Raw genomic sequence first — 23,623 nt, forward strand, 5'->3', positions numbered from 1 at the left:
GACAAATTAATTGCAGTTATTTGGCTACTGGTTTTGTTTGATCACCCACTTATAACATTTTGTGCAACAATTGGTTTTTAATGAAAGTTTATAATCACTCCACGATTTGCTCCGAAAAGTTGATTGGATGCAAGGGGGCGGGGCACCCCTGCATCTGAATCAGGTGAAGTGCCACGCCCCCTTCGATTTCCACGGCCTTTTAAATTGATATTGTGTTAATTCAGTTGTTTTTCTAAAGTTTTTACCTCAAATATAAGCTTTTCAATCAAAAACAAGTAAAAGAATTCCCCAATCGTGTTAGGATGCGCCCTGACAAGTAAGTCTCGTGACTCATGCGCCGTCTGCTGCGTTACCCCACGAGAACTGGGCGAACTCAGGATGGCTCTCAACTACGACGGGATGAACGGGTCAGAAATGGACACTTCAGACTCGAGAAAAAGGCCTTTGGACGGGGAAACAGAAAATGGGGTCACCAAGAGATCGAACCAAGGAGGAGGTCAGGGTGCTAATTATCTAATTTAAGTACAGTAGCAAAGTTTGGGAACACACTAGTCACTGGTTTCAACCAATATGGCGGCAGAACATGCAGTCGACGATCCGACCGTGGGCCGCGAAAATTTTTTGGAATTTCATCAAATACTCGTCTAGATCTAAATTTTCCGGTTGAATCTTGTTGTCTGATTATTCCTCTGATACCATGTTACGTTTGTGTGTCATTGAGAGATATATGGATGTATATTTTAACTTTCTTCTGATCGGGCACTGTCTGCCCTTGTCAGTTTAGCTCGTTCGTGTAGGGACATGCATGTAGGAACATGTGTCAAAAAAATAGGACTGCCTGCAGGACTCTTCGAGTTCTGATAGTAACAATTATGGAATCTTTATAGACATATATATCGGAACTATCAATCCTGCAAGTCTCAGTTCATTTCGGCCACTTTCAAGGAGAGCAGTCACGGTCAAATCGGGCTTGTGTCTGCGCAACTCGACTGAAGGACGTGGAGATCTCTCGATACTGCAATTATGACGCCGGGCGACCTAAATTCTTGCCCCGGGATCCTCCACGAATCTTTGGTAGACAACATGTATTCAAGTATGTTTACCATATGGAAAGGTAGCGTTTATTAATCAACTGAAATTTAGCGAATTTCATAGGAATCTGTTGCGTTGTATGCTCGGCTATTTCACGCAGGCAACCAGCGTACCACCCACTTGACAGAAACCGATGTTGATTTCAGTTACGCATTTCACTAGTTGCACACGTGTCAAAACCTATGTTGTGTTACTACGTATGTTTTAATTCATCGGATGGTATCTACAGGACTTTGGCATTCCCAATTTGGTCTTGCAGGGTGCACGGTTGCTAGACCGTGCCCTCCTAAAAATAGTTCGCCCGGCTTCAATAATGTCGAAAACGATAGCAACAGACGGTCGAGGTAAAAATCGGAACTGTGTTCCAAATGTTCTGTTTTTTATGCGAATAAGAGTATTTGGATGTTTTTCATTGTGTTATCATAATTTATTTATTTCTGTATCTGATCATGAGTGCTTAGTAACCTGTGTGTACAGTATGTGTATTGTAGGTTGAACAGGTGCAATCTACCCAACGTTTGGATATAACAGTATGGCACAAATCATCAGTGTATTACATTCGTGGCTGTCAAGCAGTTTACTTTGTGATAATTTTATCAGATTGTAAAGTGCTAACATTGATATTGCAATGACCTTATTCACAGAAGTGAAATTTTGTACTAGAATGTATATTTGATCAGTGTAATATTATTCGTAGAAATATTCTCTCCTTTTGCAACAGTAATGTTCACTGAAGTTTCAGATTCTAAAAATGTATATAAGATCACTTAAATGATGTAAACATAGCCTTTTTGACATCTAGAAAGATAAGCGTATTGGCTGCATTGCCATATATATGATATGTAATGACTAATGTGATCAAGAATAGATAAGATTTGGTATCTAATACCCAGTTTGTGCGGAGATTTGAGTCTAATAACTGGAAATTTTCATCTCTTGATCATAGCCTTTTGCTTGGGTCAAATGGCAATATGAGTTTTTCATGAATTTTATCACTTTTTGGTCATACATTCTTGTATATCATTTCTAAATTTGAACAGAAAATAGGTGGTATATTTTGGAATGAGTGTTCTTGAAATTGAATGTGAAATCCTGCATGGCATCCTTCCGCATCTTAGTGTCAATGTATGGATTCACATTATCTGAGAATACTACACTAAACCAAATTTTAGTGGACCCAGACTTTGAATACGTGGCAAAGTCACAAACTGCATACCATATATGGAGTGCCTATTATGCTGGAGCATGGGTCCTCAAGCTGTAGTATTCTGCAACCCTTCTCCCCCCCCACCCCACCCCACCCCTCAGATGTCATATGCACATCATGGTACAAGGTATAACATACATTGATGCTTTGATTTGTGCCCAGTATCAGAAAACAAGAGACGAACTGAATTAATGACATTGCACTCGAGTATATTTCATATCAACGGACAGTCAAGTTTCAGTGTTATGTTGAGTGATCATTGGAAGCTGCATGCTCTCATTGCTGGTGCAAATTTAAAGCCATAGCGCACATGGTACATACTTTGAGATGTGATACAAAGTTCATGTTCTTCTGGGCATGGCTACTTGATATGTGGCACATTGGCTCATCCTTTATGTATATATATATATACTGAACATTCATACATTCCTTCTGTTAGCATGTATAATATTTTAGGTTGTGTTATATGCAGTGCTTAACTCATCTTCCATCATTATCATAAACAATCTTGATGGTAATAATTAATCAGATCATAAATCAATAATAATGAAGCTCATTATCATCTCAGTTCATCTGATTGTGCCCTGATCTCAAAGTCTGAATTTTGTACTGACATCATATATTTTTGTCATGTTATTCCTTACTTCAAGATCTAACAAACCTTCAACAGGCATTTACTGCCCAATACTTTGAATCTCACACCTGCGCTTGTGTTTTAGCATTATTGCCAGTTGATTTTAGTCTTTGTATGTTGACTAGAATATGCTGTTCATACTAAACCGGCAGATGTTTGACCAGACTTGGAACTTCACACTAGGGCCTACAAAATGGCAGGGGAACTTTCTGTAACTTTTCAGCATAAAGTCTTCTAAATTCTCAATACATGCAGTTGACAAATTCAGAGCATCACGTTATATTTCTGTTCAATGAAGGTGAAGGGGTTTTCCCAAATATACATGACAAATAGTTTATCTCGGTGAGATACCATACTGAAGTAAAAGATCTGATATTTATTAAGAAATGTGTTGTTGCAATTGGTCCTTTGTTTGATGTAAATGTGATGCTGATATATATGTTTTTTTGAGCAGGTTTCCATTTGAGCTCATGCCTCCCCTCCATTCAAGTTCCGTAAATCACCATGTACGACCATCAACCTATAATCGATCATAGGTCACTGCACACAGCCATCACCAGTTTTATGTTTGCATGTTTCCTGTTGACATCACAAGCCAGAGTTTGCCATGATTATTTGATCAGGAAATGATAAAAATATTCTGATGAAGCTATGTTGTGGTGCATCATGAACCTACATTCCTTCAGTACTAGGTAGAATGTGTGAAGGAAACAGGTTTTAAGGTTAAAGTGTCGAGCAAGGAGCTTGTTTTTTTAGATTCTTCACAATTTATCCCAGTTGGGTTTCTAGGAATGATTAGATCCTTCCACAGACATTCAAGTAATATTTTTTGGTTTTTATACGAATTACCACATTACACTGTTAAAAGGATGTAAATACTTCAGATTTGAATGCAATATGTCTTCAAAAACCGACCCAGGTGCAATTTTGTGTTTATAATTGCGAAGTTGTTCCCCAGAGACATTATGTAATTTGCTTTTTTTCTTGGCATCTGTCATGGAGTGTCTTTATCTTGTAACCATGGCTACAAATGTGAAGTCAAAGATAACTGGTATACACGTACATTTAAACTTTAGAAACTTCATAGCAGTTATGGCAAGTTGTATCTAGATGTAAAAATCATACACATGTGAGAATATAAATTGACTTGCAATGTAATTAATGCTACAACACTTGAATGTAGATTCACACTACATGCAATGTATTGAAGATCAATCATTTCTGTATTTATGATTTTGTACTGATTCATTGGCATACAGTAATCCTATCAATTTGAAACTGATAACATGTTTCTGTTTTGCTCTCAACAATATTCCAGGCTCCTGTAAATAGTCAAGTAAGGACCAGGCAATCTAGTGATTGACATCAGCAATATTATCCATGCTGTTGAACAATGACAAGTAGTAACCAAGTCACTGACTACAAGTCTGACCGTCCAATCCACAAGCCTTGTACTAACCAGCAATCCTTGCAGGATATACCTTCTTAGAGTAATATAGTTAAATGAACTTGGAAAACCCTGACATGGTTCATAACTGAATTTAGATATTTCTGTAAGATGTGCCAGAGCATTTAAAGTATTGCGTACAATCTTCAAAATTAAGGATCACACTTAGCCATCTATGGTATTTGTCTTGATACCACCAAATCTTGAACCTTTAAACATTTGGGATATAGGATGGGCATCTTTACTTGCATGCTTAATACTGATCACTTGTTTATGGGGGATGTCATGATACGACTCTTTCATGAAGATATGCATTGTTATTCATGCTAAAACACATACTGTGATACTTAATTTGTGGTAATTTTGTGTACGTGTTCATATTTTGAATAGCATAAACACCATCAAAAAGGTTTCAAACTTCCTGAATATCTGGTCTCATGTTTGAAATAAGAATGTCTCAATTCATCAGTAATTTATTTAGATAATCCATATTAGCAACATTATATTTTCTATCACTCAATACAATAGCTAATTCACTTTTAAGAAAATATCACTAGAAATTATATTAAATATGAATCAATACAGCTAAGTGGGTGTATGGCGTATCAGAATTTGAGACTATTATCGATGTATTAGTGGATTGTGACATCTCATCTGGTTTATCTGTAATTACACCTCACATGTAGACAAATTCCACAGGAAATGGAGGATTGGATGGTCAGTGTTTGACATGGACTGATGGTGTGTCACTGGATTGTCACTTGTGATCATCCCAAAACTGGTTTGACAAGCCCCGTCTTGATTGACAGGCTATCCTAATACAGGTGTAGTAATGCTGACTGGCAAAGACATTCTACTGTTATAGCAACCACTGTTCTTGAACAAGCTGTTAATTAGTCGTATTAAACTCTGATTTTTAATTTATATCTGTATTAGTATTATATTAGTATTCATACAGTGATCAGCAGGCAGGACCCTAACAAGAGGAAAACCTAAATTTAACATGAAAATCATCAGATCCTTCTCATAATGTTGAAAGTTGAAAACATTAAGGATCCCCACATCAAAACACAATGCCAGCCAACTTCAGTGTTCCCCCTCAAAATCGAACACGTTTCATAATGACTGACATGAATTTTGAACCAGTATAATTTACCCATGTTTTCTGCTGCTTATGCATTGGGTAATTTTTTTCACAGCATTATTTTCAGAAGCTAATGAAATAGCAATTGAAGTGACATGGTCAGTACTTCAAAGTCTTTTGTCCTTTTAAAAAACATGTCTCATATGCAGTTTATTGTTAATTTTTGGATGTGTCATATGAAAGTGGGTTTTTGTGTTTAACAAAGTGCAGCCATGTGGAGTATATAAATAAAGGTGGCTACCAACAGCAGCTGATTCAGACCAGTAACTTAGATGCAAGTCCCATAAGGACGCATATTGATTCATGGTGTTGGCAGTGTCTTGCCCACACCAGGTTGGTCATGGATTTTATAGATAATCTGCAACATCCCACTAAAAGGTGAATACATAGACAGTTCATGTCAATGTCGTGTTTAAAATTCATCTGAAAATGATGTCTGGAGATGGTTCCTTCCTGTGGAGAACTCCATTGTATACTCAAGATACATGTTGTCCATAGCTTACTTCTGAAAAATAGTTTGTACGGTCACTAAATTTGTTGGAGAAATTAACTTGGCAGACTATTTAGTAATTTGGAAGTGTGGTGGTCAAACCTTGCCTCCTGACTTGGCCTTCAGTTTGTAGCCAAGCTTGTCATGCTTAGTTTGTAAATGCCATACTAATGGATATACATATGCTTCATATCTTATGACCTGCATACGTGATGTGTTGTATATTAGGACATTGGGGTTATTGGTTCATACATTATGTTGTCACATGCCTAGATGTGTTACAGTGCTCTGGATAAATGGTCAGTACCTTACACTGCTTTCGGTTCCATACAAGTAAACCTCAATATGTTGAAGATGCATGGAGAGAAAAGATGGGCATAAGTGTTAATGGACATGAATAAATATATATTGCAAAAAGTTTGTTTCCACACAGACACTTTGCACATGCCTTACATACACCAACCACATGCAGGATATTGTTACTCTATTCTCACCCCTGCAATAATTTTGACTGTTACTGATATTCATAGGCATCACAATGCAAGTCTTGTGTACTAGAATTAACAATGTAAAGTGTATTTTGGTGGGGTTGAGGTGAAACTATTTCATTTGCATGCTGAAGACATGTTTAGTTCACCACATGGGTGTTGATGCATGAAGCCTCCTGCTGTGACATGTCTGGAATACTGCTCCAAATATTGTTGAACCATCATTTTCCGTTAACTAGAGAACCATAATTAGGGGGGTTTGGTGATCAACAATAAATTCTTGTTAGTCTTTGGATGATTTACAGACTTGTCGTCACTATAAGTAATTTGGCATTTTTCTGCATGTATATCATTCCAATATTGATAGTTTTGTAATTTCTAAAGCAATATCAGAATGTGAATGATGTTGTTGATTTGTCGATGTGACAATTAACAGTTATGACCAACCAATTCCGGTTTAGTACTGTCAGGTCCTGAGCATGCCCCTGTCTGAATTATGGGCTAGGATTGTTCCACAGCAGCCCTTTCTGGTTGCTATAGCCATTTCATCGTATCCAGTAGTCGAACTCGGTTACTCAGTGTATCATTTGTCATGAGTTGATTATTTATGGGCCGCTGTCCTATAGCTCGAATATTGAGTCTGATCTTAAGAATCCACCCACACCTTATAAGCATAAATTATTAATTTTTGTCATGGATTCATGGTAGATGCTTTGACAAATGTGGACAAGTTACAATTGATTTTTGGTTTTTCTGGTAGGAAATTCTGAAGTAAAGTGCAAGAAAACGGATTATGTAAATGATTGCAGTTTTGAAAGACAGCCGGTTCTTTAGTTCAAATGCATTATGCTATCTTTCCTCTGTATAATACAAGGGATGAGGTGATCAGTGTATTCACCATTGTCATTGTCTTTCTCTCAGTCGATCATGTTATCTGCTTGCATATCAAAACTAACTGAAGTGTTGGCATTTGTTGGTCATGTTGATTTGATGAAATTCTGATGTTTGTCATTGCCATGGAAACCAGTGGAAGTTGAGACTTTATTATTCCTTCGTGATGCATTTCATATATCCAAGGATAATGGTGATCACTGTAGTCTACAGTTGTAGGGCAAGCAAGAAACATTTCTATTGCAGGGATTGTGAACTTCTACGTCATCGTTACATGTGGGTGGTATTTCATAGGTCAGAGGTTAAGCTAAATATCAAATACAAATTTGTTATAGATCTAAATTTTAAAGATAATGGTTGTATGAAATTTGCCTTGCTAGGGAGATACAATAGTCAGCTAGTTTATAGATCTTTACATTGTTGATGGGAACGTATGGTGACAGATTTGCTTACATTTCAGAGAATTGTTTTCATATATTTCACAACTACAGTAAGATATTGATCAGATGGAAGAAACAGTTTACGCTGACTTAGCACCACTGTGAAGGTAGCTCAGTAGTTAAGGTGTTTCTGTATGTGAGAACACCTCAATTTACTGTGATATTGCTGCTCGTCAGCACCCAACTACTTGCATATGTCTTTAAGAATAATTTTGAGTGGATATGGATGTATTAGTTGTAGTCATGGGAGGACGGATTGGTCCCCTGCGGTACATCACCTTGCAGCATAACACAGGTAGTCGGGTTCCTTGGCTTGGTTCATCAGCACTAGTTTGTCTAGTCCAGATTTAATCATTCATGGGCCCCTTGTGTAATATGGCTTGAATAGAGTGACACTAAACACAGCTACAGGGATTAACATGGAGTCCTGTATTTGAGGGTCCCTGGGACTCGCTCTTAATTTTCAGGGGTCCTGGACAAAATGGGGGTCCCTGGACAAAATGGGGGTCCCGGACACTTAAGTATTATTATTAACACTGTTATTGTATTGTGTATCATGATCATCACTTTGGCACAGTAATTAAATTGCAAATAATACCATAACCCAGGCTAGTAGCAAATTCATGACAGCGTATTGTCACTTGATTTGAATTTTTACAAAAAGTGTTGACTTTTTCTGAGTCCCGTGGACACGCTAATATAGTTTGTTGCGTCCATTGTCAATTTTAATGCATATATGACGCAAGAATTTGTGTCCTGTAAATCCGTGCAGCTAATGTACAGGACAAGGACTAGTGTCTTGAGTCAGACTGACTGGTTATATTCTGTCTATTTACTGAGTTATTGTGCTGTTTCTGATGGTCTGATTTGTACTTTGTAAGGGACTGAATTCAAAGGAGTCAAAAACATATGGAGTTGTTACCAATTTGTCGGTTTAAATTAAGTTTTAACTCATTTTTATTAACATGGTTGATAATGTGCTTTTGTTTGAACCAGTTTCAATCACTATCTGCTTCACATGTCTTTTAAATATCTTTTCATTTGAACTTATGAGACTTCATAGCCAGTTTACCACCTGTGGTGTAGTGGTTAGAGCGTCCGCCCGGAGAGCGGAAGGTCGCGGGTTCGATCCCCGACCGCGTCATACCAAAATATGGTACTTGTTGGTCCCTGCCTGGCGCTCGGCATTAATGGCTACAACAAGGACTGGTCAGCTCGGAGTCAGTATAATGAGTCTGAGTGGGGTATTCATGCTTCACTGCGGCATGGTATCTCAGTGGGCTAGCACTATAAAACCAGCTTCAGTCTGGGCTAGTACAAGCAGCCGCACATGCACATACGCATGCACGTCATCATATGAGCGAAATATTCTCAAGCACGACATTAAACCCAATTTCACCTCACCTCACCTCACCTAATAGCCAGTTTTCATTCAATCTGAGTTTTTGTCTGATGGTCACAAAGACTCTGTAACTCATATAGGGTGCCATGTCATTGTAATGTAACCATGTCATTGTAACCATGTCATCCTGTAAACACCTTGAAAAATGCAATGCTGGTCCATGTCCGATAAGATTTGTTCAGGCTCAACACTGGTCATTGTTACTGAACTGCATCATCCAGGAAATCCACCACAGATCAATATGGACCATCTTTGGTCAAATACTTATCTTGCATGGTTCCACATATCATTTTTAATATTTTTACCAAACACAGAATTTTGATTTGTGTCTGATCAGAAGCAGCACCTCTACAAGGTATCCAGAGAAACTGGAAGTGGATGTACCCTGTGTTATCAGCAGTGTAGAGCATTATTGATCAGTGAATACCTTTGCCGCAGAGTTCAGAATATTTGCTGAGTGAGCAAATTTTCCCAATTTTATGGCAACTGAATCTTTTTAACTATGCAATGTTTTTCCAGCCTGCTTCAGAGTGGCTTAGTTTCCTGATGGTCTCTAAGATGTCTCATGATATTTTTAAATGCATTTTATGTCTGCTATGTATCTGTTTAACTGCTTTTGCTCTTGGCTTTATGCAACAAACCTGACGGCTTTTAAATGCTTGAATTCCAAAATTGAAATAGATATTAGTTAATCCACATTCATCATGTTCATATCAGTAAACTATTTAGTTTGCTTGAGGTGTAATCTGTAGAATAGCCATAAATTAAAAATATGTATCTGGTAGTTAAGTAGAAACCATTTTGGAAACTCTCGTGCTGTGTGGGTAATGGAAGCACATCATACAGGGCCGTCAGTCAACTTCCGAACAGATGTCCAACATTTATTGGTTATCAATGACAGCTGTATTGATATTCACAGCATAATTAGCAGGTGTGCTGTAATTTGGAATAGTACTGTCTTTTCTTCTGTGTAACAAGTTTTTCCCCACCCCCACCCCTCAAATGATCCTATTAACACGAGTGCAAATTACATTAAAGTTTGGGGAAAACAGTCAAATTGTATTTCTTTCTTTGTTTCAAAATCATTTCATAAATATTCCAGCTTTAAATCTATCAGTCTACATTTTTTGGGAAAACCGTGGGGATGTTGGACAGATCGCGGCAACTAGTAATTAAGCAAGCATACTCAGAATACCGGTATTGAAGCCTGTAACAATACTTATTGTTAGATCCCATCTGTAACTTGTAACAAGCCATAGGTTTTTTACTACGGTATGTCAGTATAATATTTTTGCATTTTGGTATGAGATTGTGGGAAATCTTGTGATTGTTTATTAGTTGGTTTCAAAGGATTTTTCAAATTGTTCCACTTGTAAAATATGTTTTTAACATCTGAAAAGGACACTTTTTTTAATATAGTATTTGAGATACAAGAGCAGTTCACATAATGTGTCTATAATTTTTTTTGGAGCATCACAGAAAATATTGACATTAGTGGTGACCTTGCCTAGCTGAACACTACCAAACCAGCTGTTGTTCATTTCACAATGAACGTCAGTGTGTCACGTGATTTCGTTATCAATTGAGTGGAGAGTAATAGAACTACTTTTTAGAAATTCCTCAATTTCTAGAAATAACATCCCACTGGGACGGTTTCATCATACAACCTCTTAAGATTGATCATGTATATATATAGGATCACCAAAATGAAGCATTTGTAGTTGGAAATAGTTCTACTTACCGAAAGAATTTACACAGCATTCAACTGTCGTGTGTGGCATTGAGAAATGAAGAAAAAGTCTTGTAAGACCAGGAAACGTCATTGTGAATGGAATTTTTGGTACAGGTGATGTCACGTTGAAGCATCTTTCTATGCGTTAATGTAGTTCAGTATTTGGATGGATTATTTTATTATTATTCATGTAATTGTCAATATAAGCATTTAAGTTGTATTCTTGACAGTCACTTGCTGATGAAGACAGTGCCTAATGTTTTTTTTGACATGTACTTGGGACAAATGGCTAAGTCACAGACTGTTTCTAAAGCTATTGGCCTCTAAGGTCAGTGAGTATGGTTTGATGCCTTTGTTTAGCAATATTCCAGCAATATCACGGTGGGGACACCAGAAATGGGTTTCACACATTTTACCCATGTGGGGAATCGAACCGGTTGTGTCAAGGTCAAAGGGCATGGTAGTCTTTCCCCATTGTTTTCTTTGATTTCCTTGCAGCATCATTCTATCCTTCATCAAAGATTCTGGTGCCTTATTTGTGTAACGATTATTGCCCAGTGATCCCTGCCACTCCCTCCTACTGATCTTTCCACCTGTGTTCCTTTCATGTGATCAATGTTTAATTTACTTCCAATGCTGCTGATCACTGTCAGGATAAACTAAGGCACTGTTAGGAAAATGAAATTATTCATTTCCAAGGTAGCCATCTTCTGTTTCAGTAAATATTTTTTTCCTAATCAAACTGCCTAGATATTTTTCTTTTTACACAAACTTTTGACATTGATTGTATTATGTTGTTTAACCCTGCTTTCAACAATATTCATGCTATTGCGTAAATATTTGAGTCTGGAGCAGACAGTCCAGTGAATGACAGCATGAAATGCATTCAAGTTACTGTTTATGAAACTAATGCAGGGGAGCTGAAACAGAGAAAATAAGATCAACAAGTATGTCGTGGGAGCATTTGACCCAATCAATTTGTGAACTTATTTAATTGATAACGATACCACTTTCAAAATTGAATATTTTCCTTTAAGTTTTCTCATTTGACAATATTTGTGGCATTGATAGTACAGATATTAGCTGAAATGTATTCTTATTAAGAAACAGATTTACTTCATCCAAGTGAACTTTCAATAATTCCTGCTATAAAATGATTTATTGAATTTAACTACAAATTTGAGTGCAGTGATTTGGAAAGGAATCTTGTTTTCTATAACTGGTCTTTCATGTGTATTCCTGTACATAAAGCATGGCTTGTATGAAGTCCTTAGTAGGCTGAGATGTCACAATTCTTAACTGCTAGGACTGGTTGCCTGTCCAGATAGTTAGACTTTGATGTCCAACAACCTGAATGTGTTGTAAGGTACCTTCGGTTCCTAACCTGTAAAGCAACATCCTTGACCGTGATGGTGAAAAAAAACTGATTCCCGCATTCAAGGTTCTATGTTTCCAGACAGGTTTAGTGTGCCAGAAGAGTGAGTAATGGTGGTCCAAGTTAAGGCATCTGAAGACGGGTTGATGTTGTTGCTTAGCCAGTGCAGCATGTTCCACACCTACAATGCCAACAGATTGTTCCGATTTGCTGAAGGTTTGACCAGTTTGCCTGTGTTGTACAGGTTGTCGTTGAATCTTGGAAATGATAGTTCGAGTTCAACCAGTTTTGTCATTACATGGCCAAAATGAGCAAGGTTAATTCTTCTCTTGTCCCTGCCCAATTAACCCATTCAACACCGCAGGCCGAATAATTGGCCACAACGTTATGAGTCCCCAGACACCGGAGGCCGATTCATCGGCCAGGCAGTAGTCAAGTCAAAATGAGACATAATTTTTGGAACCTACCTGACTTGTGATTCATGTATTAAATCTATCACATTTCACAATGTCTAAAAACACTTATTAAATTTCAATTGATCATATATTATCGGCAGAATCAAAATTATGAACTATTTTTCGCAATATTATTGAAAACGATTCTTGGACACATCTTCGGCAGCGGGTCGTCAATAACATTGTCAAAGAGCAATGTAACGATGTTTCGAGGAAGTCATTGAATAAACTCATGAATAAAATCAACAACAGCATTCATAAAAGTTGTCAAACGTACATATAAAATTACTATTTCCATCTTTTTGTGCGATCATGTAACGTAAGTCAAGTCACTGACAAGTGACAGCTCGGCTCTTGCTGCCTCAATCTTCACGCTCGAACTCCATGTTTAATGCGAAAATATATGCATGAAGCATTTTTGTCACAGGTCATAACCTAGCACGATACGTCCAATAAGTTCCATTATTTACGTATAGGTAGCGATTTCTTGCTTAATATGTTCAGAATAGCATTATTTTACCCAAAACTTTCGTCTATATCTAAAAGTTTTCGTTTATGAGGACGGTATCCATTGCTGTAATATGATTGGCTGCCTTACGTCACGTGTCTGATTTTGACCAATCACGACCCTTATAGAAGACTGTGGCGAAAAAGCGTCATTAGAAACCAATCTTTATCCAATAAAATCGCTTCTTACAACTCTGAAAATACTCTCGCAAGGGTACAGTGATGTTGATGTTCAGAGCTTTCGAACGATGCCCAACATCAAACGATTCACCTCGCATGTTATTCATATGAGGCTTTGAAAAAGGAGGTATTTTCCGTTGTGTCATGTTACTGAGCGGAAAGCCACTGATATTGGGAAATAGGCGACCATACATTTTATTTAAGAAATCTTTTTATAATAAATTTCCAATTACGTAAAAATGAAAATATAAAAGAAAAAGGCAGGGGCATGTTATGACATGTCACAAATGGGAAAAAAAATCGCCATAGTTTTTGCTTCTTTCGTGGTTTATCTGGACATTATAAATGTAAGCTTGCATTTTCATAAAAAAATATATTTATTTAAGTTGTAGTTGTATTATTTGAATAATATTTTAAAAATAAACTTCATATTTATCAACGGTGGGATTAGATCTTTTAAATGGTGTATGAGATGTAGTAGCAATAACGTTTTACAAGCTTATAATTTCCTTCATAAACATAGGCTTCATCTATGACCTTAGAGTCTCTGGGAACTCGGTGTCATGGCAGTAAATGCCTCTGGTTGACTGGTGTTAAAGAGTTAATCTGAAAATGATGAAAATCTGTTTACAGAAGAATTTAAAACAAAGAAAGATATGAAGTTTGGTTAGGTAAATAAATTTTAATCAAATGTTCCCTGTGGCCAAACATCTTGTGTATTACGGTATAAAAAGATGGGGCTGTGGCCATCTTCCACTGCACATTGTCAAGTAAGATGTATGCAACAGTTGTTAATGCATTCTCTTCCCACAGAGGTTACTCCTGTCATATCTTCCTACGTAACCTCTGTTCCATATGTCCCGGTTCTCTTAAAATCCCCCAGTGGCAACAAATCAACACGAATTATCTCCGTTCTATCCAATCCGATCACGTGTTACATTGACTTAGATCGAATACGGCGGCCGCCATGGAGTTAGTTGATCAACGTGCGACGGATAGATTCGGTATTTCATGTTTAACTGAAAAGCAGAAACTAGCGCAATGGAGAGTGCAGGAATGAATCGACAAGATATTTTTTGTTGATGTGACACAAGACATTTAATGGCTAGCTTGCCCGTTGTCAACTCGGGTGATGGAGACGCCATTGATCCACCATTACATGACTGGGTTCTGTCTAGAAGAAACGTTTGCGCATCGTGCTGGGGAAGAGGTTCTTCTTTTCCCCGAAGCAAATGATCTCTTTTGAAACAACTTTGCTGATTGCACAACTAAATCTGATTGCAACCGATCACAAATCCAGAACACCCGCACCATGAAAGGGCCGTATTAGAACAGAGGTTACGTAGGAAGATATGACAGGAGTAGCCTGTGGGAAGAGAATGTTGTTAACGCTGCTTAGACAAATTCAAGAAATTATTAGGAGGGAAAAACAGAGGTGGAAAGATCATGAGAAACAAATTATTGTGATAAGGCTCTCATAACATAAACAGTTGGTTTGTGATGAAAATGTGGACTAGTTGGATTAGATAATGCAACTTGCTCTGGTGCAAGAACATGATTTGTCTAAATACTTAAACACCGTAACATTTTATGCATGGTATTTTATATACCTATCATGATAATTTGTGTTAACAGGTGAGGAAAATAATTAAATTCCATTTGTTTGGTTCAGCTAAACATACATTTGCAATATACAAAGCCTTCTCCCAGGAAATTTTGATTTGCACTGAATGAAAACATGTTCAAACATGAATCCTAGATATTATCATGCAAATACAGTCGAGCACTGTTGTGTCGAACTCTGATAACTCGATATCTCGGTTGTCTCGATATAACATCTCGGGTCCCGACAGAATCCTTCATAATTTATCGTTATTCAAGCTTGGATGTCTCGAAGTTCGGTTAACTCAATATTTTTTCTTGGTATCGAGACAACGGTGCTCGACTGTATGTCCCATCTCGCACAAAACAGATATTCACTGGATATTCAGATGTTTATCACTGAGCATGATTCTACTAATTTGAATGTCATTTTAATAAATGAAAACATGACCTGCTTCATGCATTTTATTTTGTACTACAGTTTGGGCAGGGTTTGAGCTTCATGGTTTTTTTAAAGAGACGAGTACATTGTACTTGAACTGTCTTGTAAGTGTAAATAGGTCCGAAGTGACAATCAATGAACTAAGTAATTATGCCAAACCATGACATTTTCTCAGATTGGCAAGATTGGTGCCATTGGGCAAAATCAATCTGCTATATTTGAAACCAAACATGTCTGAGCATGTCAAGTGTCATTGTCAGGACTTTGAGGTTAACAGATTAAATTTAGAGGGTGAGCCCTGCCTTCAGAGGACACTTCAAGGACATTGTGGCCCCCCCTTAGAACACTGGTATGATAAAATAATATAGTTGTCTGATAATTTGTTTGATCAATATTGCTTTTAAATTGTAACATTGACATGGAATATACCCTAAATCGGCTATTAGTACATGTTACATTAGTACTGTAAGCTATTTTAGTCGCGGTTAATAATGCATGTGGTGCTTTTGAAGGGAGGCAACCTGATACAAGTGGTAATGGTTTGACTTGACACCTCAATACAATTTCCAACATGTTTGGATCCCCTTCAGGGTGCAAGATGCAGTGATTCAGATGGGTATTCAAGTATCATAAAATGCTTATACTTGTCATGCTTGCTGACTTGTGAAAAATGAAAACTAATTGAGGTACAGGTTACATCCCTTCTGAACAAAGTTCATATTGTGAATGGTTAAGGTCAGTTGTCAATGCTTAAGTTGTATAGATAAGTGCATGCAGACATGAGCATTTGACAAGTCATTTACTCATTTTCATAAACTCTCATGGCTTGTATGATATGTTTCACCTGTTTTTATGGATCCTACAGATTACATGAGATGCCATACCGTGGCCTTTCCTGCAAGTTTGTCATCGCATCAAGTTGTATGAAAATATCATGACCATCTTTCTTGTAAGTGCACAATGCCTCCCCTGTAAGTAGCTTTGCTTCAAGTATCAATAGCAATCAGTGGCCAAGCACATCTTTGAAGATTCACCATCAGAATCGGTACTCGTCAAAGCTGGGTGTGGTCGATTTGTCAGATGGATTCAGGTCGCAATGTTTTGTTCAATAATCTGGCAATTATCCTGGATGATTAGTAGTAGTCATGATGGTAGTTGTAATCAAGACTGAAACAGCCTCCAAGGGTTCAAATATGCCTGTATGGGACACCGCTGGATCATTGAAGACATTGTGTGGAATATGTTCACATATTTTAAGTTTCATGTGATATGCAAATCTTTGTGACTTCATGAATTTTATGTATTTAGAGGTGAATTTTTTTTTATGAATAGGAACCATTGGGGGAATAGAGGACTCAGGTTACAGGGCTCCAGATAATTTTTCATGATCAGGAGTACGTACTCCTTATTTTTGTCAATATAGGAGTACTGGAAAACAATAAAAGTACATTTAGAGTACTGAATGGAATTTAATGGAGTATCAGTAATCTTGTGTTTCGTTTCATATATGCACCACAACATTGCTACTCTTGTGTAAACAGGTCAATAAACAATGAAACAATACTTTTTCAAATAAATATGTCTGTAAATGATTCTAAGACCATACACCATTGCTGTGGTGCGTATCTGCTACGTTTTCTAAATTATTTCCTACTGTATCGTGCTTATTTTATATCCGTACATACGCCGATATGGCCCTTATCTGGAGCCCTGGGTCAGAATGTCCACAGCGCCCCATTGCTAGATGTAAAAGACTAAGTTGTAGTTGTGAACCCAGGGATTGGGAAAGGCAGGGGCCATGGGCCTTTTTGCACATTAGAATTTAAAAAAAGGCCCATTAAAATTTTGAAGTTTACTATTGATAAAAGGGCAGTGGCCCATTCCAAATTCAGAAAATGGCTAATAATCCTGACAATGGCCCATTGTCAAAGTTCTTTATCCCATTCCCTGTGAACCCATGAGGAATCCAGGTTTGAATTTTCCCTAAGCAACCTATGAATGTCTTGGGACCATGGATCATATGGTCAGATATTTTGTTGATGGTGACAATATTCCCTTAGGGCATGAATCGTCGCTTATGATATCAGTCACTGGATTGTCTGGTCCAGACTCATACAAAAGTATGGTTTGAACTGCATCTTTATCTGTAGGATCTAATGGTTTTTACATGAATGTCTTTTAGAAAATGTTTTTTTGATAGTTTCAGACTATCAAGGCATGTATTCATCTGCTAAGCTTCAGCTTGAAAATGTGGATAATTTCATTAGCTTGATTCCAAGTATTGTTTACCATTGTAACATTATATTTGGATTGTACAAATTATATATTCTGGTTCTCAATATCCAGTGCAGAAGGCATGACAGGTTCATTGAGCCACCAAATGATAGCTGTGTCATTTCTTGAATTGTACATCATCGACCTTGGCAAAGATGACCAACATGAAGCTATTGTTAAATGACAAGTGTCTACATGCAGGGTCTGTTCCATGAACACACCAAGACTAGAGAAAATGACTTTGCACATCCGTGTAAATTGAAGTGAAGTATGTCCATTGGGTAACCTAGGAAGCTTGATTACATGTGATCCTGCTTGATTATATTACATATGTGGAATGATGCTCACAGGCCTGGGATGGTTATGTAATGTTAGAGGTGAAACATTTCTATACATGGTGTTTCAGAGGTAGACATTAACCTGCAATGTTTACTGGCCTGAATAACATGAGGTCACCCAGACAAAGCCTGCTTATCTTGTAGTCATGAGGATACCTTTAACAGTAGGTTAGGTTTTTGGGCGAGCATGACTTTCTATCAGGCTATGTTTTATTTATTTCTACCCACTTTGCGAATTGAACCCAGGTCTTTGGCATTATGGAACAATCTGTGAAGCCATTTTCTGGTGTCTTTGGCCGTGATTTTAATGGAATATTGCTAAATGCGGCATAAAACAGTACTCGCTCACTATTTATGCCACAATAACCATGGTCCTTTTATGAGGCAAAGGGGGTTAAATACAGAATTATCATTGCACCCAACTAGTACACACCTCAGCTTGGTCGAGAAAGTACCTTATGTACAGGTTAGTGTTTGAGATGAAGCATGGAGGTCAAGGAATGCTTGTCATTTCTCTTAATTTACAAATTTTAGGGATCCCAGATTTAGCTAAAACCCGATACGTCAGACACTTTCAAAATAGCCTTCATCCAGATTTTTACAAGTCCAGAGACTACTGGTCCAATGGCTCTCCAACTCAAAGACAATACATTCATTTAATTATATGGTAATAATATGTTAAAGGTGAGCCTCTTTTCTTGAGCATGGATAGAACTAGGGCTGCAACGATTCGGTTCGATTCGATTTTTAGAAAAATCAAATCTCACACCTTAGTTTCGATTTTCGATAACCATTATCACTATTTCGATTCAATATTTGAATACCTATTTAAATTATTTCCACACAGCCAGAACGTAGATTTGACTCCCAACTCAAGCAGTTTCGAGCACTGAAATAAGGCTCAACATGATTGGATTATTATTATCCAATGAGAATTGTTAGTAGGTATCGCCAAGTTGACGATGGATTTCACGCTAAAAAAAGCCAACTCTGAGAGTTAAATAAAATCTGTTTTACCTGTATGAAGAATCGAATCGAAAATGATCGAATCGAGGGTCCAATATCGAAAATCAAATCGGATCGGGATCTGGATGAATCGTTGCAGCCCAAGATAGGACAACAACACAAGTGATCACAATTTGATATTAAAGTCTTCTAAGAATTGGTCTTCCTGTTCACATACAATACTGGCTACATGGTATAACAGGTAATGATTTAGTTAAATCAAACATGAAGTTGATCATGCAGACTTACAGCGCTCAAAGTACCAACCTGAATCACAGATGTCTTGTCAACAGTGACAGGATTTCTTGTATGCATGTGAAGTGATGCGGGCATTTTTTCATGAAACGTGGTTAGACATGATTGGCTTGAAATTATTAAGTGTTAACATGTAGAATTTCAAATCCTTTTAGGTTGTTTGGGTAGATGCTTTGAATGGCTGAACACTTTGTTTACTATGAGCATTCCGTAACTTTCTGTTTACTGTGAGCATTCTGTAATGTTTTAGTTCCCCAGTACCACATTGCCAAAACCTTTTTTCCTCAAGCCTGTATTTGACCTTAACATCTATTAGCTGAGTTTGCTGGACTGAAACAGAAATATGTTATTAAAATCATGACAAAGATACTTTACTATTACATGAAATAATCTAACAAGGGTCGCTTCATTAAAACACTCCAGAAAACTTGACACGAGCTACCATAATGTCTCTGAACTTCAGCGTAAAGCATCATTCGATATTCACATTAAGCAAACACAAATAATATTGAGTGATACATGGTATGGAATGTCAGCTAATGGATTGAAATTGTATCTCTGTATGAAACAATTAAACTTGCAACATCCTTCTGCAATTTGAACACCATTTTTTGTCTCAGTAAATGTACTGTTTAATTATTTGGAAACTAAATTGAAGGCACTTGTAGATATGCAATTGTTACTGTTACTTTGACAAGTCCTACCTGCTTATATTAATGATACAGTTATCAGAGGGCACAGTCATAGCTTGAATGTTTTCTTGAGACAAACATGCAGGGTACACAGATGTTGATCCTACTTTTATATGCATTGTTAGTTTCAGCGATATAATCATCAATAATTTCTCTGTTAATGAGACCGACTAGTTAGTGACGGTATCTCTTATGTCATCTATTTTTGGTTGTGCCTCCTGTAAAGACAGAAGATTACCCATGTTAGATATTTCAGACTGATATGCTGTGACAGTGCCCTGAGGTAGAGTTACGTAACATTGATGGAGTGATATTCTTTGAATATTTGACTAACATCAGTTTTATCAACCATCCTAGAACCTTATCTGTATCTTTGTGTTTTACAGGTGTCTAACAATCAACAATATTCAGTGTATTTATTTAATTGCTTGACTGTTGCAATATTGGTACATGGACAAGTTAGCACTCATTATGCAGCTATTGTTTTTAATGGGCTAATACAAACAAAAGTAATACAGGCTATTCTACTCAAACGAGCCCCCACTGTTTACACCCCAGTCCAGCCTTTTGAACTTGCTGTGCATTTGTGCATGGCCACTAATTGACCCATTGGTCTGCCTAATTACATAAGCCCTTTGCCTGGTGATCACCTATAGTTTTCAACTGATGCATATCAAAATAGTCTGGAGAGGTAGTAAGTCCACATGCAGGCTGGCTGTATTAACTTTCAATTACTATCCCAACAACCCCTCCCCCCTCAGTAGGATACTTGGTAACATAGCAACCCATCCCAGGGGAGGGGAATCCCGACTTGTCTGCACATGCCCAGAGTGGTATAAGTAAGCAGTAGGCAGTAGCCTGATCACATACTGGTCGGGGTCAGGCCTAGAATTACACCAGCATGACCAAGCAGAGTGTGTCAGAAATGATTATTTCACCAACTTCATTGGACAGGGAACCATTTACATTCTACCATGGTATGTGGCCTGGCAAGTCCTTCCCGTTTGTCCAGTGTAGCTACTGGACTTCAGGGAAATATTTCTACATGGATATATACTATTGTGTTTTTGTGAGGATGTAATTGCCTGGCTTTTATGTCCTATCAGCGGACATTATGTGCTCACATCTGTTATCAGCATTTATGTGGATTTTAACAGTAAAATGGTATTGGATGTAGTTTGTTTGGAGGCTTGATAACATGCACTTCAATTGATGAGGAAGTGTTCAATATGAGATTTTGTTCCTCTGCAGTTGCATGGAATTCTTACCCATCCTTAACCTTACCCCTGCATTTTTCACAGTCGGAAACTCGGCAATTGGAATCTTATCAATTGAAATGCCAAACATACCATTGCTAACTGAAATTGTGTATTGCTTTTAAACTTTCCACGACTTGTAGGTGGAAAGTAAATCACTCGTCCAATGATGATTTTTGTTCCTTCCGGTATTGAGCAATGTTTTTAATAGATTCCAGTCCCCTGGGTAGTGTATCGTGGTGTTAGGGGTTGTATGCAGTGCTGGAGTATCGGCAGTTATATTTTTAGATGCAACAAAGATCTTTCGATAGCTGGGTAGTCATTTTGCTTGTATCTGCTTAGTGCACGAGGATACTGGGAGATGTATGTTTGTCATGATCAATGTTTCCCTTGCCTAATATAGACGTTAGTTGAAACTAATTGTATGCCTGTTTTATGACAGCTATGTGAAAGGCTGCAGTGTGTTATCTTTTGGGAGGGATCAGCTTGTCTGTGAATGGTCTTTTCTGTGACCACTGTTGATTACAAGTAATGATGTATCAGCATGACCTGGAAGGGAAAAAGCTCCATTTTGCTGAACATATTCTACATCTCTGAAATGGTGTCTGTTTGGATTCGGTGTATAAGTGTCTTGTCTGAAGTTAAATGCATTCCTGAATAGTGGGCAGGTGGTTTGCAAAATGCCATTCATCACTGTTATTGAGAATGCTTGGCACGTCTGTCATGGGGTCCTTGTCATAACCTCTGATACAGATCTATGTTTTAGGGGTCCCTTGATTAAAATACTGTAGTAGAAAATCTCAATTTCACCCTGCTTGGTGGCACTTAACCTTTGGTTTTTAAGTCATTTTAAACAAATGTTTTATAATCTGTGCATTTTGATTGATGTTTCTAATATCCTTTTGTAGACAAGTGATAGAGAACTGATACAAGCTTATTTTGTATGTGCGCAGTAACTCTGAAAGCAAGACGTATCTGAAACATAGTGTCCTGAAAGATGATTTGCTTGTGCAGATAATGAACACTGATACACAAATGACTGCATCATCTCCCTTGTTATGTAGATGTTTAGGCACAATGTGTGAAGCCCATTTCTGGTGTCCCCCGCCGTGATGTTGCTGGAATATTGCTAAAAGTGGCGTAAAACCAAACTCAGTCAGTCAAATGTCAAATGTAGATGTTTTAATGGAAAACCATTCTTATTTCTAATGCAACTCGTTGCCATTATCTGTGATTTCAAAGTATCTGATTGGGTATGGCTAGTGGATAACCAACCTCCTTTGGTGCTCCAGTAGAACAAATGTACCAGGTTTGTTGGGTATTCCATATAAGCTTCGTTTGAGGCCAACATTCCGTACATAGTTACAATGTTGGCATACATGCCAGGCATTATCAGGCAATTAAAAACATTCTGGAAGCAGGTGTACTTTGTAGCTCATCCTGGGGAACCACCAATGCTGTGGCAGCAGCTCGGAGATACAGCTGTTCAAATTTTATAACTGAAGATTAGTGATGGATTGGAGCTGAGAATACATGAAACGAATAATCAGGCTCTCTGGGTAACTGGGATAGCGGAGGAATAATGATTCTCGGTTAAACTTTTTAACCAATTGATGTTCAGTTTTCACTTATACTGATATTTTGTTCATTGCATTTATTAGGATGCTTTGGCCATAAATGATTAATGATAATGATTTTGACTTTTTTATGTTTTTCTGTTTAAATTGGTCATCATTGTAATGCAGGTCAATAGTTACTTTGGCCTTCAATTTTGATTTATGACTTAGTTTGTTCAAAACTTTGTAGGGTATTGGTGTAGGTATTGAACTAGTAAGAAAAATATATAGATTATCATTTAGAGAGTTGTTGGGTCAGTCAAATATGTCCATGTAAAGTAACAGAATTATAATGATTTATGGCCAGAATGGTATCATCTAGACTTATTCTTGACTCACCTTGCCATTACTTTTCGGAATCAAGTAGGTCACAAATATTACGTGAAATAAATACTTCTACAGTGAATAGAACAAATGGAAGATTTATTCACATTTATTGGAACATGAGAAGGATCAAGGCTTGTGTTGCTGAATACTAGAAGGGGGAAGAGAATATTGTTACCTATATATAGCTTGTAATCTGACAAGTTGCCATCTGGGCTCTGCGTGCTCACAGTGGTAATGCTTTTTGCTGGCTCTTTTGGGATGATCTACTGTTAACTAAACACATTAGTTTTATCATGCCACATTAAAAAAATTGTTTTAGGAAATGTTATAGA

General features: G+C 37.5%; 1 protein-coding gene across 1 annotated transcript in view; it reads left to right on the plus strand.

Annotated features, from left to right (window-relative positions):
* Nucleotides 1–323: 323 nt before the first annotated feature.
* LOC124287436 (RNA-binding protein Pasilla-like) overlaps nt 324–23,623 on the plus strand; it is a 37,420-nt gene continuing 14,120 nt past the window's right edge. Inside the window, 1 exon segment of the mRNA XM_046723988.1 lies at nt 324–496. Coding sequence (XP_046579944.1) covers nt 379–496 — 118 coding nt within the window. The 5' untranslated portion in view covers nt 324–378.

Source organism: Haliotis rubra, unplaced genomic scaffold (genome assembly GCF_003918875.1).
Source record: "Haliotis rubra isolate DU_JTF1 unplaced genomic scaffold, ASM391887v1 Scf40, whole genome shotgun sequence".
NCBI lineage: Eukaryota > Metazoa > Mollusca > Gastropoda > Lepetellida > Haliotidae > Haliotis > Haliotis rubra.